This window comes from Hemitrygon akajei, chromosome 6 (assembly GCF_048418815.1).
Source record: "Hemitrygon akajei chromosome 6, sHemAka1.3, whole genome shotgun sequence".
Classification (NCBI taxonomy): domain Eukaryota; kingdom Metazoa; phylum Chordata; class Chondrichthyes; order Myliobatiformes; family Dasyatidae; genus Hemitrygon; species Hemitrygon akajei.
Window position 1 is genome coordinate 66,390,065 of NC_133129.1, and position 13,221 is coordinate 66,403,285.

The following is a 13,221-nucleotide window of genomic DNA, read 5'->3' on the forward strand; positions in this document are numbered from 1 at the left end:
GAGTTCAGGCTTCAGATTGATGACCTTTCAAAGTTCTGCTTAATGTTTGTAAAGACAGCATCTCCAAGTGAGCAGCACTCCCTCAATTCCATACGTGTGACAGCTTACATCCCTGCACACAAGTGACACCTCAGATGCTGCAGATATTCACTTGATGTCATAAAAGATGTCATAGCTATCGTTTTTTTTAAAGTGTTGTGTGCTCCCCAGTAACGTACATATATTCATTCCTTAGCTAACGTCACTGAGCAAATACCATTCTGACCACGTGCAGATTGGCTGGAATTTCTCCCACATTTCAGCGATGGTTGCCTTTCAGAAATACTTCATAGCTTGGAAATTGTTTGAGGCATTCCATGCTTCCAAGACAACAAACTTCCATGAAAATGATCGGCTATAGAGGCACGGGGTTATTAGGCTAAATGCTCCCCTGTAAATCAGGTTTAAGAAGGAAGTCCTGATGAATGGTCTCAGCCCGAAACGTCGACTGTGCTCTTTTCCATGGGTGCTGCCTAGCCTGCTGAGCTCCTCCAGCATTTTGTGTGGGTTAAGGAGGAAGTAGAGGTGCTTACCTGAGAAGCTCCGCACTTTTCACACTTCCCTGAGCTCTTCAGTGGCATTGCTACGTTGGCTTTGGGAACTGCAGAGTACTTGGGGTAGGCAGTGAGCGTGCAGTTGCTTACTGTCCGGGACTCCATCGTCGCAGTCACTTTGACCCGTTCACATCCCTGGATGGAGCAGTAGCTGTGACCCTCCCGATCCTGTCTGGCCCGGAGCATTAGAAACAGCAACCTGGAGACAAGAGGGAGATACCTGAGATCCTGAGCTTCTCCAGCTCAGGCTGGCTGGGTAGTGGGAGCTTTCAAACACCTGTGAAAGCAACTTGTCCTTTGCACTGAGAGGTGAACCATTCCAAAAAGATCTTACCCCCATTTCCACTGTGTTACAAGGTTCATGCAATTAAACCATATTTGCTTACTCATCGCATCAGTTCCCCTCTGGGGTTTGTAACCTGCAGAATCCTCCTGCCAACAGCCCTTAATTTAGGCTACGTCCACACTACACCGGATAAATCCGTATCCGAAGCTTTTTCTCTTCGTTTTTACCCTCCGTCCACACTAAAACCATGTTTTCGTCCCCCGAAACTGGAGCTTTTCAGAAACGCTTTCCAGGGTGGGTACTTTTGAAAACGCTGCCTGGGCAGATCAGTGTGGACGGGGGTAACCGGAGAAATCTGAAAACGCTGTCAGACGGCAGCGCGCTATTTCATTGTTTTCTTGAACGCAACCTAACAATTTCAGAACAGACGGCAATGAGACTGAAGCCAGAAGAGTTAGAAATGTACTCACCAAATACTTTGACCCATAACTTACTGAATAAATAAGTATACTCACTTTGCCCTGTTTTCTGTCCTTGCTCGTATGATGATGGTTTACCTATTTATGCAAGTACTTCTCTGACAATAGATGTGTAACAGCCTAATGTAACATTGTATGGAAATACAAGATAACACTGATGCAGACATGTTTTATACATTTAACAAGGTGCTTTATTAATGCAACAGAGTTGGTCAGTTTTTCAATGTTCGTCGTCAGCCGGGTCATACTGTCCGTGAACTCCCTGTCGGTTGCCTCCATACGCTTCAGTATTTGTTTTTTTTTTACTTTTAAGTTCTCCTGTGCGAGAGCCAACAGCTGTCTGTCGTTTAAGTTTTTCTAGCCTGTAACTGGACAAACATGCACTTTCACGGCGAGATTCGACACCAAACACGTCGCTTGTTTTTGGTAGATGTGTCCTGCGCATGCGCAGTAGGAGGGGATTCGCCGAAATATCCGTTTCAATGTGGACAGATATATTTTTTAAAACACATAGTGTGGACGCCTATTGTTTTTATGCGAAACCGGCGTTTTCAAAATTATCTGGTCTAGTGTGGATGTAGCCTTAGATCAAACAGCATGGAAACAGGCTCTTTTCCCCAAGCAGACCAAGATGCGTTTTAAGTGTTAGATAAATATTAGCACTATTAAATAAAATATTACTCTAAGTCCTACTTAGCATGACAGATTGTTCAAAAGGGTCAATTTTAAAGAAGGAAGAGAGTGGAAAGTGAGGGGAGGTGGGGTGTACATGGAAAAATAGAGGGGGGGTTAGAGACAGAAAGAGCAAGAGCAACTTGGACTCTTACAGGGTACGACGATCAACAGTTAATGTAGAATACCACTGGAGATCAGAATTGGAGGAGTGGAGAGTTTCAGTGTCTCAGGGAGATTACAGAGGGGCAAGGCATGAAAAGAACTGAAAAGAATAAAGAAAACTTTTAGATAAGAGTAGGTCAATGAGCTTCAGGTTTGAATAATTTATGATAAATTTAGCAAATATGTCATCCTTGCCAGTGAAAGTAATTATTAAAAAGGGTTAGGACCCGAAGTGCCCTTCAGCACGTAGTGTGGGAGGTAGGTGACCAGGATGTGTCCTTAGGTACAGCCTCTAGACAGCAAAGACAGGGGTTTTAACTCTAGGGGTATCTCAGCACCTTGATCTTTGTCACTTTGATGGTAAACAAGGATGTACAGTGTCTTAGTATCACAGGCGGTAAAGCTGAGGAAAATAGAGTTAGGCAATCAAAGAAAAACAAGTGAGAAAAACTGATCAATTGTCAACATTGCTTTACAGGGGATACCCAAAAGGAAAGAGTAACATACCCAGTACTATTGTCAAAGTAGTATTTTCTCTCCTCTGGTTTATTCTGTAGCTGTACGAGAGAAGCAACCTCTTGGAAATCCTCCACACTGTGGGCTGTTGAGTTTTGCCTTTGGTAGATGTCTGCCATAACCTGGAAGGTAGATTCTTTTGGGTAGCAGAGACCCACTCGAATCCAGTCTCCCCTATGGGCAAAAATATGAACAGTTAGCTCAGCCAGTAGCACTGTTTGACAGAAGGCCTGTGGGAAAACACTTCTAAAACACCTCACTATACAATGTTTGACAATCCAATGTTAAAACACCTGCTTTCAGAAAGAGCAGGAAATTGTAGACTTGCTCCCAGTTTAGGGAAGGTTCTGTTCCTGGAAAATGTTTACAAGCTGTTATCCCCTCAAGTCAGACACATTTGTTTATTAGAGCTTCCTCTATCTTATCACTCTATAAACACTGGCTATAATTCTTTCATTGGATATTCATCCTACTAACACTACACATAACTAAACTACAGGCGCTCCTTGCAATCCCAGAATGGCAGGAGAGCGTAGCGATTAGCCAGTGGTCCAGGTTCAATTCCCGCTGTTTGCAAGAAGTTTGTATGTTCTCCCTATGACTGCGTGGTGCTCGGGTTTCCTCCCACAATTCAAAGACCTACCAGTTGGTAGGTTAATCGGTCATTGTAAATTGTCCTGTAATTAGTCTGCGATTAAACCAGGGGATTGATGGGTGGTGCAGCTCAACTGGCCAGAAGGTTCTATTCTGCACTGTATCTCAATGAATAAACCCTTCCCCATCATGATTTTCTGTAACACAAAGCAACATTATCTGCACTTGCATCAAGAAACACAAGTTAAAAAATAAATTGTGTGTCATTTATTTACTTTTTCCATTTAAATTTCAATTTTTTGGGGGGGTAGTGATTTGAGAGTTCCAAAGCTGAACTGCCATGACCTGGGGGATTGCCTGTAATAGAATATATATGGCATCCAGTCATTCATTAATACAGAAAACACTGTCATTATTACTACAACTCTCTTTAATAATGTTTCAAAAGTCTGTGGGGGAATTTGGGTAAAGTTTGATTTGTGCACGTCAGATTTTCCATGACCCAGCAAACTCTGCAAACAAATAATACAGTGAAACTAGGCAAAGTTCCCCACTCTAAAGCTCTCGGTAATTATGCACAACAGTGGTGAAGGAGCTGGGATCCAGCATCAGTGGCTGATCACAGAGTGCTTGGTACAGATGGATGACGTCTTGGAGTGGATGATCTCATGGTGAGCCGTTTCACCCAACATCATTCACCCCAAAATAGTTTCACTGTTGTGCAAATTGGACAAAATGTAAGAAGTTAATAAAAACACAAAAGAGGCAACTGCACAACAATGACCCAAGAAACCAGGCCCCCCCTCCTTAACCAATGAGATTCAAAGATTGGGGATAGAGATGCAGGAGCAGAAATTGCTGGTAACTGTTTAAAAGGCACAAATATAATTTGAGGAAGACACCATAAGACATAGGAGCAGAATTAGGCCATTCAGCCCATCAAGTCTGCTCTGCCATTCCATCAGGGATGATTTGTTATCCCCTCAATCCCATTCTCCTGCCTAACCCCTGTTGATACCCTCCACTTCAAATATTCCCAATGACTTGCCCACCACAATGAATTCCACAGATTCACCACCCTCTGGCTAGAGAAATTCCTCCTCTTCTCTGTTCTAAGGGACACCTTTGTACTCTGAGCCTCTGGTCTGAGACTCCCTTGCTGTCGGAAACATCCTCTCCACATTCACTCTATCTAGGCCTTTCAATATTCAACAGATTTCATTAAGATTCCCACCCAATTATTCTAATAAGTACAGGCCCAGAGCCATCAAATGCTCCTCATATGTTATCCCTTTCATTCCCACGATCATTCTCATGTACCTCCTCTGAACCCTCTCCAATGCCAGCACATCCTTTCTTAGATAAGGGGCCCAAAACTGCTCACAATACTCCGAGTCCAGTCTGACCAATGCCTTATAAGCCCAAAGCAGTACATCCTTGTTTTTACATTCTGGTCCACTCAAAATGGCTACTAACATTGCATTTGTCTTGCTTACCATCAACTCAACCTCCAAGTTAACTTTAGGGAATCCTGCACAACGATTCCCAAGTCCCTTTGCACCTCTGACATCTGAATTTGCTCCCTGTTTTTAAAAAGTCTCTGCTTTTACTCCTCCTACCAAATTTCTATGCAAATGCAGACCCAAGGGACTACAGATGTTGGAATCTGGAGCAACAAATTCTCCGAAAAGAACCCAGGAAAGGAAATTTGGGAGGAAAGGAATTGATGTATCAGGACAAAATGCTGCATTAAGACAAAATTGCTGCTTTTACGAGTCACAGGAGCTGATACGGTGTTTTAAGTTCCAACTTTAACTCTACAAGAGGGAGACCAAAAGAGAGCTGTCTTTCTGTGTAGAGATCAGCAGAACAGTGCTAATCAAGCTGCCTGTTCTGCAAATTCCCATCTTACAGCCGTCCTCTCTTACTCCCCTGCAAGCACTGGAAATTAATAGTAGCGGGCATCGCCTCCAAAAGTCGTGCGGCAGCACAGTAGCAAAGTTGTTAGCCCAATGCTTTACAGAACCAGCAATGCAGGTTCAATTCCTGAAGCAGCCTGTAAGGAGTTTGTATGTTCTCCCCGTGACCATGTGGGCTTGCTCCAGGCAATCTGGTTTCCTCCTATACTCTAAAGACGTACCGGTTGGTAGGTTAATTGGTCATTATAAATGTCCTGTAGCGATGTGCTGTACACAGTGCTGAAATAATGAAACGCAGTCAGTAAGTCGTTTCGAGACTAGTTTATTCAAACTTCGCGGTGCTGGTATTTAAATCCCTAGTGCCCACCCTCTCCGGGCGGAAATGACGTCAGAGGTGCATTACCAAAGGCTCCCCCCACGCGCTGGCTATTTGTGAGGCGGTTCGCCTGCGCAGAAAGTGGGTCGCCACATAACCCCCCAGAACCGGCGATACACCCCCCAATGTCCACAGTCTGGATCAGCCTCTGTTTGGGAGGTCTGCCTCTGCGCCGCGGAGCGTGAACCTCGACCGGCTGCGCCAAGTCCACATGGGCTGGTTTGAGTCGGTCCACTGTGAAAACCTCCTCTCTCCCCCCAATGTCCAGAACGTACGAGGACCCATTGTCATTGATCACCTTGAACAGCCCCTCGTACGGCCGCTGTAGCGGTGCCCGGTGTCCGCCCCTTCGTACAAACACAAATTTACAGTTCTGCAGGTCTTTGGGTACATGGGTCGGGGTCCATCCATGCTGTGAAGTCGGTACGGGAGCCAGGTTGCCGAGCCTTTCGCGTAGTCTGTCCAGGACTGCTGCGGGTTCTTCCTCTTGCCCCCTTAGGGCTGGTATGAACTTTCCTGGGAGGACCGGGGCTGCGCCGTACACCAACTCGGCCGACGAGGCGTGCAGATCCTCTTTGGGCGCGGTACGAATTCCAAGCAGGACCCAGGGAAGCTCGTCCACCCAGTTAGGTCCTCTCAGGCGGGCCATGAGTTCCACCAGTCCGTTCGACAGTGGGTGGTAGGTAGTTGTGTGGTGAGAACTGGGAGCCTCTGTCGGAGGTAACATGGGCCGGTACCCCGAAGCGTGCTACCCAGGTTGTGATCAGTGCTCGGGCGCAGGAATCGGCAGATGTGTCGGTGAGCGGGACCGCCTCTGGCCACCTCGTGAACCGGTCTGCCATAGTTAGGAGGTACCGCGCTCCTCGGGACACTGGTCGGGGGCCCACAATATCCACATGAATGTGGTCGAACCTCCGGTGGGTGGGTTCGAACTGCTGTGGCGGAGCTTTAGTGTGCCGCTGCACCTTGGCTGTTTGGCACTGCGCGCACGTTCTGGCCCATTCACTGACCTGCTTGTGAAGTCCGTGCCACGCGAACTTGCTGGAGACCAGCCGGATGGTTGTCCTGATAGATGGGTGCGCCGAACTGTGTATGGAGTAGAAAACTCGCCGCCTCCAGGCTGCTGGGACGATGGGGCGAGGTTGGCCAGTAGCCACGTCGCACAGGAGGGTCCTCTCACCTGGGCCTACGAGAAAGTCCTGCAGCTGCAAACCCGAGACTGCGGTCCTGTAGCTGGGCATCACGTCGTCTGCCTGCTGCGCCTCCGCCAGTGCTGCATAGTCCACCCCCAGGGACAGGGCCTGGACAGCTGGTCTGGAGAGTGCGTCCGCCACGACATTGTCCTTTCCCGAGACGTGCTGGATGTCCGTTGTGTACTCGGAGATGTAGGACAGATGTCGCTGCTGGCGAGCCGACCAGGGATCGGACACCTTCGTGAACGCGAAGGTCAACGGTTTGTGGTCCGTGAACGCGGTGAACTGCCTGCCTTCTAAGAAGTACCTGAAATGCCGGATTGCCAGATATAGTGCCAACAGCTCCCGGCTGAAAGCACTGTACTTGAGTTCGGGTGGTCGTAGGTGCTTGCTGAAGAACGCCAGGGGTTGCCAGCGCCCCTCGATGAGCTGCTCCAGCACCCCACTGACTGCTGTGTCAGATGCGTCCACTGTGAGGGCAGACAGAACGTCCATTCTGGGGTGCACCAGCATCGCGGCATCTGCCAAGGCTTCCTTGGCTTTAATGAAAGCGGCCGCGGCCTCCTCGTCCCAAGTAATGTCCTTGCCTTTACCCGACATCAGGGTGTACAAAGGGCGCATGATATGGGCTGCTGAGGGGAGGAAACGGTGGTAGAAGTTCACCATACCAACGAACTCCTGCAGGCCTTTGACCGTGTTGGGCTGGGCAAAGTGGCGGATCACGTCTACCTTGGCAGGCAGAGGTGTTGCCCTGTCTTTGGTAATCCTGTGGCCCAGGAAGTCGATGGTATCGAGACCGAACTGGCATTTGGCCAGGTTGATCGTGAGGCAGAAATCACTCAGGCGGGAGTAGAGCTGGCGGAGGTGGGACAGATGCTCCTGACGACAACTGCTGGATATAAGGATGTCATCCAAATAGATGAACGCAAAGTCCAGGTCGCATCCCACCGCATCCATTAGCCGCTGGAACATCTGTGCGGCATTCTTCAGGCAGAACGGCATTCGGAGGAACTCGAACAGGCCGAATGGGGTGATGAGTGCTGTTTTGGGGATGTCTTCAGGGTGCACCGGGATTTGATGGTATCCCCGGACGAGGTCTACTTTGGAAAAGATTCTTGCCCCGTGCAGGTTTGCTGCAAAGTCCTGTATGTGCGGCACGGGGTAGCAGTCTGGAGTGGTAGCCTCATTCAGTCTGTGGTAGTCGCCGCATCGTCTCCAGCCCCCGGCTGCTTTGGGCACCATGTGCAGGGGGGAGGCCCATGGGCTGTTGGACCTCCGTACAATCCCCAATTCCTCCATCCTCTTGAACTCCTCCTTCGCCAGGCGGAGCTTTTCCGGGGGGAGCCTTCGTGCGCGAGCGTGGAGGGGTGGTCCCTGGGTCAGAATGTGGTGCTGTACCCCGTGTCTGGGCATGGCTGCCATGAACTGCGGTGCCAGAATCGATGGAAAGTCCGCCAGGATTCTGGTGAATTCGTTGTCCGACAGCGTGATGGAGTCCAGGTGTGGGGCCGGCAACTTGGCTTCACCCAGGGAGAATGTCTGGAAAGTCTCGGCATGTACTAGTCTTTTCTCTTGCAAGTCGACCAGCAGGCTGTGAGCTCGCAAGAAGTCTGCCCCCAGGAGTGGTTGGGCCACGGCGGCCAGTGTGAAGTCCCACGTGAATCGGCTGGCGCCGAACTGCAGCTGCACTGTGTGGGTGCCGTAGGTCCGTATCGCGCTGCCGTTTGCAGCCCTCAGGGTGGGTCCTGGCTCCCTGTTGCGGGTGTCGTACCCCGTCGGGGGCAAGACGCTGATCTCCGCTCCGGTGTCGACCAAGAAGCGGCATCCCGACTGTTTGTCCCAGACGTTCAAGAGGCTGTCCTGGTGGCCAGCCGCCATAGTCATTAGCGGCAGCTGGCCCTGACCCTGGCCCTTGCAGGGCGGGCAACAACAGCGGGCTTTAGTGCCCCACCGCTGGTGGTAAAAACACCACTGTTCACTGGCCTCCTCACTCCTGCCTCTGTGTTGTGTGCACCCCCCTGCCGGGCCTGGTCTGGTCCGCTGTTGGGCGCGTGGCCTGGTAATCTGACGGACGGACGCCACGCTCTCCCTCTTGGCTTTCCACAGCACGTCTGTCCGGGCCACCACTTTCCGGGGGTCGCTGAAATCTACGTCAGCCAGCAGCAGATGTATGTCCTCGGGCAGTCGCTCTAGGAACGCTTGCTCGAACATGAGGCAGGGCTTGTGTCCGTCAGCCAGGGCCAGCATCTCGTTCATCAATGCTGATGGCGGTCTGTCTCCCAAACCGTCCAGGTGAAGCAGGCGGGCACCCCGCTCACGCCGTGAGAGGCCAAAGGTTCCAATGAGCTGCGCTTTGAATGCTTCATATTTGCCTTCTTCTGGGGACGACTGTATGAAATCCGCAACCTGGGCGGCCGTCTCCTGGTCAAGGGCGCTCACCATGTGATAGTAACGCGTGGAATCAGAGGATATCTGCCGAATCTGGAACTGGGCTTCTGCTTGGCTAAACCACACGCGTGGTCGCAGCGTCCAGAAAGTCGGCAGTTTTAGCGAAACTGCGTTAACAGATGAAGAGTCGGTCATCTTTGGTCCAAATCCCGTTTGGACCGTCGGGGTCACCAATGTAGCGATGTGCTACACACAGCGCTGAAATAACGACACGCAGTCGGTAAGTCGTTTTGAGACTAGTTTATTCAAACTTCGCGGCGCTGGCATTTAAATCCCTAGCGCCCACCCTATCTGGGCGGAAATGACGTCAAAGGTGCATTACCAAAGTCTCTCCCCGCACGCTGGCTATTTGTGAGCCGGTTCGCCTGCGCAGAAAGTGGGTCGCCACAGTCCCTTGATTAAACTGAGATACTGCTCAAAGTATTGAAAAGGCTACTGTGCACTGAACATCAATTAATTAAAATTAAACTCTTATTTTACCACCAAAGAACATGAAAGGAAACAAGGGAAATAGAGATTATCATTTGGAAATGGCACTGAGGTAGAAGAATTCACTGGAATTCAGAAAATATGAGGATTGACCTCATTGAAACCTATCAAATGGTGTAGGACCCTGATATAGTGGATGTGTAGAGGGCATTTCCTATGGTGGGAGAGTCTAAGAGAGAGGACACAGCCTCAGAATAGAGAAAAGAGATGAGGAGGAATTTCTTTAGCCAGAGAGTGGTGAATCTGTGGAATTTGTTGCCACAGACAGCTGTGGAGACCAAGTCTTTATGTATGTTTAAGGCAGAGGTTGACAGATTCTTGACTGGTCAGGGACATGAAGAGACATGGGGAGAAGGCAGGAGAATGGGGTTGAGGGGGAAAATGGATCAGCCATGACGAAATAGTGGAGCAGACTCGATGGGCCAAATGGCCTATTTCTGCTCCTGTGTCTTATGGTCAAGATTGGCCATGACAGAGTGGACTTGAAAGACCAAATGGCCTACTCCTGTCCCTATTGCTGATATGCCATGTACTTTATGTTGCAGAATAAACACCTCTCACTCCAAGGAGCAAATGCTTTCTAGATAATTAAACCTGCCTTGAGACTTACATTTAGATTAGGTACATGAAATGCATTGTACATTGATGCCAATAAACCTGAGAGCAGGCACAGTGTACAACATGATGCTACCATATCACACACTAAATATTAGCTCCCCTCTCATACTTGCTCTGAAACATCATCTGTTTCACTGTCACCTTGTGAGTGCACACAGTAAATTAAGAGTAGACAGGTAAAGTAAACGGCACTTACTTATTAAAGTTTATGAGGTAGAGGAAGGTTTCCTCGGGGGCGCGGTCATTCCAATGGATTGTGTAACCTTTCTCGAGCATCACTACGGGCTGGTATTGCTGAAAGTCCGCTCGCTGGTTGATCCCACGAAGTGTCATGGGGTGTCCGGAATATTCATCTCTTACAATGGTCATGGTTAGGTTCTGGGGTCGACGAGTCTGTATATAAACCTGGAGCAAGAGACACAGTTCACTGACAAGCGATGGACCCAATGACTAGGTGCTTCAGTGGTTTAAGCTCTTTGTCCTTTGACTTGCAATGCTGAACATCTGCACGCGTGGTACAGACTGGAATTTCACCACACTGAGTATGTGGCACAGAGGGTAGCAATCAAGCCGCCAAAGATTGTGGTGTCAGCTGAAACCACGGCAACACAATGAAGTAGACAGGACCAGTTTGTAAACCCTTGGGAGAGCCAGTGTGCGGAAAGGCGAGGGACATTCAGTAGGAAAGATTTCTGTACCAAGAAAATTAGCCAATCGTTCAAGAGGATATCCAAGCTAAGGGATTCTGGTAGGCCAGCTTGTACTGGTAAGCTATAAAAAGTAAAAATATGACTAAACTAATGGGTGACACTGGCATCTCCATGTCAGAGGTATGAAACCCACAAGGTGTAGGCTGATGTGTCCCAGCATAACACAGACACATGGATGCTGAAGTATTCTGGTAGACCTAAAAGAGCCCATGTTACCATTAGAAGAATGAGTTCTCCTCCTTTGTGTCCTGACGAACACTTGCCATCAACTATGTTCGCAAAAACGAAATAGATCTGGCTACTGCCTCGGTACTGTTTGCAGGATATCACTGTGTGAAACTTGGCTGACATTTCCTATATTATAACCATTGGTGAGAAAGCACCTCAAGACATTCTGAGATCATGAGAAGTGCTGTATAAACAAAAGGCACACCCGTATTTCTTCCTAAACTTCTATGCAGATACCTGAGGTCACTGCACAAAACTGCTGGGTCTAAATTTAGGAGTGAGCCTCACTTTGTCCTTTCTTACTGGTGCGGACATTAACATGAGAAGAGATAAAGCAAAAGACAACATGAAAATAAGTTATTATTCATGATGATTAGATCCAATCAAACATGTGGAGGCCTTTTGTTAGTCAGTAAAGCATTGACCACGTGGGATTATCTTCATGGCAAATTCTTAGAGCTGCTTTTCTAGACCAGGAGAGATTGATGTAACACTTACTGAAAAATGTAATGAAATGGATACGTGCCAAACAGATCTAATCAAAACTTTAATACTAACTTTCTAGAAATACAGACTTCAAACACTCAATTATATTACTAATACAGTCAAGACAAATATTTGTGAAAAGAAAAATCAATCTACTCCATTTAATAGATTTTTTCTTAAAAGCGAACAGTGGACTTCTATTTAAGTTATTAAGTTCTATTTCATTCAAGTTATTCCAGAGATTTAAGAACAGAAATCTAAGTGAAATACTTGGAACGGCTGAGTTGTCGTTGTCATGATAGCAATTTTTTGGATCACCTTCTAAATTAACATTAACATTTTATCTACCCTGTCCTATTGGCAAAAACAAAAATCCCTGGTAACACACACCACCAGAGATTTCTCCTGTCACCACATTATCCCTCAGTCTAACCAAAGCACATTATCTGACTTTTCACACCTTGCAGTTTGTTCTGCACAAGTAAGTGGCTACACTGTTCCAAAGTGCAAAATACTACAAAGACGTTTAAATTTTTTTTACTATGTTTGGGTTTGTTTACCTGAGCGTACTTCCCACTGCAGACTGATCCAAACCAAGATGTGAAGTTCTTGCATTCTGGGTGCTGAACCAGGAAGTTGTCCATCCTGCCCACGTATGTGTCCTTGTAACCCGTCACTGAACCATCAACATCATGGAATACTGCATTCTTGTCACCGTCAAGATCATAGCCCTCAAACCACGGGCCCGGCTTGCCAAAAAACACTCGCAAGGCTACCTGAGTTAAACATAGATCAGTAACGTAAACAGATCAACAATAAACTCAGTGGAAAGCAGTTATGCCCAGATAGCAAGTTATTCCAGAGATTTAAGAACAGAAATCTAAGTGAAATACTTGGAATGGCTGAGTTGTCATTGTCATGACAGCAATTATTTGGATCACCTTCTAAATTAACATTAACATTCTATCTACCCTGTCCTATTGGCAAAAACAAAAATCCCTGGTAATCTGACCCTCAACCAAACACATTTAAATAAATTCTATGATTCTAGAAAGCACTACTAAGTAGTTATAGGGAACAAATAAATCATAAATTTCAATTACAAAATCAATGTGGATTTACAAAATGTTAATTCTTTTTCTTAAGAATACTTTGAGGGCATAGTTAGAAGGTGGATAAAGGGGGCCAGTGAATGTAATGTATATGGATTGTTGTAGTCAGGAAGCAGGGGACATGGATTCTTCTCGAATGGCACAGCAGGTTTTAGAAGCAGGGTTTTTCTGATATGTAGTTATATTCTCTTCACTTTCCTAGGGCAAGAGGGAGTTCTTGGCAGTGGCTGTAGTTCATAGCACTCTCACCTCTCATGTTGAGAAGAGCCTAACTGTAAGGTCTGAACACAAAAGTCCAGACAGATCTCCAGTGCAATGCTGTCCTGCCGGAAAGCAG

General features: G+C 47.5%; 1 protein-coding gene across 1 annotated transcript in view; it reads right to left on the minus strand.

The window, feature by feature from the left end:
• The window catches only part of cemip2 (cell migration inducing hyaluronidase 2), a 100,797-nt gene that overhangs the window by 17,336 nt on the left and 70,240 nt on the right, over positions 1-13,221 (minus strand). Inside the window, exons 17-20 of the mRNA XM_073048544.1 lie at positions 12,333-12,548; positions 10,545-10,753; positions 2,703-2,885; positions 573-792 (exon numbers count right to left, since the gene is read on the minus strand). Coding sequence (XP_072904645.1) covers positions 573-792; positions 2,703-2,885; positions 10,545-10,753; positions 12,333-12,548 — 828 coding nt within the window. The remainder of the gene's footprint in view (positions 1-572; positions 793-2,702; positions 2,886-10,544; positions 10,754-12,332; positions 12,549-13,221) is intronic.